The 4,029-nt window shown below is 48.0% G+C and overlaps 1 protein-coding gene across 2 annotated transcripts in view; it reads right to left on the bottom strand.

Annotated features, from left to right (window-relative positions):
* Positions 1–2,866: 2,866 nt before the first annotated feature.
* The window catches only part of LOC123019787 (protocadherin beta-16-like), a 4,332-nt gene continuing 3,169 nt past the window's right edge, over positions 2,867–4,029 (bottom strand). Inside the window, exon 2 of one of the 2 annotated variants that reach the window (XM_044422854.1) lies at positions 2,867–3,774. In XM_044422854.1, coding sequence (XP_044278789.1) covers positions 3,463–3,774 — 312 coding nt within the window. In that variant the 3' untranslated portion in view covers positions 2,867–3,462. Of the gene's footprint in view, positions 3,836–4,029 lie in introns of both variants that reach the window. The other variant, XM_044422853.1, reaches the window with a different exon arrangement.

Genomic DNA, 4,029 nt, shown 5'->3' with positions numbered 1-4,029 from the left:
TATTGAGTGTAGCACTTTTACTGCATCATCTTTTAGGATTTTGAATAGCTCAGCTGGAATACTGTCACCTCCACTAGCTTTGTTGTTGCTCAGACTTCCTAAGGCCCATTTGACTTCACATTCCAGGATGTCTGGCTCAAGGTCAGTGACCACCCCATCGTGGTTATCAGGGACATTTAGCTCTTTCTTGTATAGTTCTGTGTAATCTTGCCACCTTAATCTCCTCTGCCTCTGTTAGGTTCCTGCCTTTTTAGTCCTTTATCATGCCCATCTTTGCATGAAACGTTCCCTTCAGATCTCCAATTTTCTTGAAGTGATCTCTGGTCCTCCCTATTCTACTGTTTTCTTCTATTTCTTCACCCTGTTTATTGAAGAAGACATTCTTATCTCTTCTAGCTATTCTCTGGAATTCTGCATTCAATTGGGTGTATCTTTCTCCCTTGCCTTTCGCTTCCCTTCTTTCCTCAGCTATTTGTAAAGCTTCCTCAGACAGCCATTTTGCTTTCTTAAATTTCTTTTTCTTTGGGATGGTTTTAGTTGCTTCCTCTTGCACAATGTTGAAAACTTCCATTCATTGTTCTTCAGGCACTCTATCAGATCTAATTCCTTACATCTATTTGTCACCTCTACTGTATATTCATCAGGGATATGATTTAGGTCATACCTGAGTGGCCTAGTGCTTTTCCCTACTTTCTTTAATTTAAGCCTGAATTTTGCAACAAGAAGCTCATGATCTGAGCCACAGTCAGTTCCTACTCTTGTTTTTACTGACTGTATAGAGCTTCCCCACCTTTGGCTGCAGAGCACATAGTCAATCTGATTTCTGGGTTGACCATCTGGTGATGTCCATGTGTAGAGTTGTCTCTTGGGTTGTTGGAAAAGAGTTTTTGCTATGACCATCGTATTCGCTTGACAAAATTCTGCCAGCCTTGGCCCTGCTTCATTTGTACTCCAAGGCCAAACTTGCCTGTTATTCTGGTTATCTTTTGGCTTCCTACTTTAGCATTCCAATCCCCCATGATGATAAGGACATCATTTTTGGTGTTAATTTTAGAAGGTATTGTAGGCCTTCATAGAACCGGTCAACTTCAGCCTCTTCAGCATCAGTGGTTGGGGCATAGACTTAGACAACTGTGATATTGAATGGTTTGTCCTGGATTCGAATTGAGATCATTCTGTCATTTTGGAGATTGTATCCCAGTACTGCTTTTCCTACTCTTTTATTGACTATGAAGGCTGCTCCATTTCTTCTGAGGGACTCTTGTCCTCAGTAGTATACCTGATGGTCATCTGAATAAATTCACCCATTCCTGTCCATTTTAGTTCACTGATTCCTAAGATGTCGATGTCCAGTCTTGTCATCTCTTGTTTGACCACGTCCAGCTTGCCTTGATTCATAGATCTCACATTCCAGGTTCCTGTGGAGTATAGATCTCTACAGCATTGGACTCTCCTTTCACCACCAGATACACCCACAACTGTGTGCCCTTTCGGTTTTGACCCAGTCACTCCATTCTTTCTGGCACTACTAGTACTAGCCCTCTGCTCTTCCCCAGTAGCACATAGGACACCTTCTGACCTGAGGGGCTCATCTTCTGGAGTCATCTTTTTGCCTTTTGGTACTGCCCATGATGATACCACTCTCATGGCAGAAAGTGAAGAGGAACTAAAGAACCTCTTGATGCAAGAGAAGGAAGAGAGTGCAAAAGTTGGCTTGAAACTCAACATAAAGAAAACTAAGATCATGGCATTTGGTCCTCTCACTTTCTGGCAAATAGATGGGGACGAAACGGAGGTAGTGACAGATTTTATTTTCCTGGGCTCCAAGATCACCGCAGACGGTGACTGCAGCCAAGAAATTAAAAGACGCTTGCTCCTGGAGAGGAAAGCTATGGCAAGTCTAGACAGCATACTAAAAAGCAGAGACATCACCCTGCCAACAAAAGTGTGTATAGTCAAGGCTATGGTTTTCCCAGTTGCAATGTAGGGCTGTGAGAGTTGGACCATAAGGAAGGCTGAGTGCCAAAGAATTGAGGCCTTTGAATTGTGGTGCTGGAGGAGACTCCTGTGAGTCCCTTGGACCGCAAGGCGATCAAACCAGTCAGTCCTAGAGGAGATCAACCCTGACAGCTCTTTAGAAGGTCAGATACCGAAGATGAAATTCAAATCCTTTGGCCATCTAATGAGAAGGAAGGACTCCCTGGAGAAGAGCCTAATGCTGGGAACAATAGATGGCAAAAGAAGAAGGGGACAGCAGAGAATAAGGTGGCTGGATGGAGTCACTGAAGCAGTTGGTGTGAGCTTGAGTGGACTCTGGGAGATGGTGGAGGACAGGAAGGCCTGGAGGAGTGTTGTCATGGGGTGGCAATGGGCCAGGCATGACTTCGCGGCTTACAACAACATGGGGTTTTCATGGCAAAGATACTGGAGTGGGGTGCTATTTCCTTCTCCAGTGCATTACGTTTTGTCAGAGCTCTCTGCTATGACCTGTCCATCTTGGGTGGCTCAGCACGGCATAGTTCATAGCTTCATTGAGCTACACAAGCCCCTTCGCCACGACAAGGCAGTGATCCATGAAGACTTTCTGAAAAACTAAGATCTTTGATTTACTATTGGTGATCACCAGCTGGTTGTCCAGGCAGACATTCACCATAGCACCAAGTATGTCTCAGCCCTTCTCTCATACAAGATAATAACACAGGATCATCTGCGTGCAATAAATCTGGCAGACGGTGAGAATGCAGTTTAGGGAGGTGGAAATTACCATGTTTCGATTTGAGAGGTAGATCATGCAAATAGAAACAAAAAAGACCTAGGGCACGCTACAGCTCTGGAGGACACCTTTTGTTACTGGAGTGAAGTTGGATTAGTTTCCAGTGGCTGGGCAGCTAACCTTAACGGGGGATACAGAGCTTGAGTTAAAAAGAGCAGTCTTGCCAGCGTATGCAACGATTCCAACTTTCTGCAGGAAAGCAGGTGGGAGATTGAAACTGCACGGTCCAGGGCATGGGTGGCAGGTGACTATAGTCGGGACATGGGACCAGGGAGCAGGTGCCAGAGTAGGCGTCGGGTAGGTTTAGAGAACTGGAAGCACCTCCATGGCCATTCCAGGGTCAAGAGCCAGTAGACAAGACAGTCCAGGCAAATACAAAGAGTCCAAGAGCGCAGTCCAAAAGTCAAGGACCTGAAAGACGATCATGTTCTGGAGCAAGGGCAGGTTGGGAGGATGGTGCAGGTGCCTGGGAAGGCAGAGACAGCAGGGAAACACAGATGGAAGCAGGAACTGGCAGGAACAGACTGGACTTGGGCAGGAGGCAGGGAGATGGGCAGGCAAGCAGAATCAAGCAGCAGGGATGGATGCAGGTGGTGTTAGAGAGGGAAACAAAATTTGGCACAAAATGGGCACCACAGAGAAGCAGCAGCAAGAGGGTAAGGTGAAAAAGAGGCATATGGCGCAACAGATTAGCAAACAACAAAAACACAACAAACAGTAAAAGCCTGGGATAATGTAGACTGAACCAAGCAGGACTTAATCAAATGCCATTTGCTCACCTGCTCCCATGATTCTTTATTCCCCGTCTGCTCAGAAATGGCCTGAGCACCAGGAGTCACCACATGTTTCCCCGGGAGGTTCGGCTCCCCCATGGAGAAAACCGGGATGAGGGGCCGGAGGAACCGGAACTCGCTGCTCAGGGACCCGCCGGTCAGGCAGACATCGTAGTGGTAGGTCCTGGGGAGGAAGCCGCTCTGGGAATCGGAGCCATTCTCAGGGAACTCCGGCCGGGCCGGGGGGAACTGGGGAGGGGCAGCGAGGGGGCTCTCCCCTGAGCCCTTCCTGCAGACCCTGACCATCACCAGGGAGATGATGCAAACCAGGAAGATGGCGGAGACCACGGCCAGGCAGACCACCAGGTACGTGGTCAGGGTGTCCCCCCTGCCGAGCTCCTCCGGGCTGGCCTCCTGCGACTTCAGGTAGGGGTCCGAGAAGCCCCCCACAGGCAGCACGTGCAGCATGGTGGTGCTGGACTG

The sequence above is a fragment of the Varanus komodoensis genome, unplaced genomic scaffold (genome assembly GCF_004798865.1).
Source record: "Varanus komodoensis strain SLA01 unplaced genomic scaffold, ASM479886v1 scaffold137, whole genome shotgun sequence".
NCBI classification, from domain to species: domain Eukaryota; kingdom Metazoa; phylum Chordata; class Lepidosauria; order Squamata; family Varanidae; genus Varanus; species Varanus komodoensis.
Note: the sequence above shows the minus strand (reverse complement) of the source record. Positions and strands in the feature narration are given on the sequence as shown.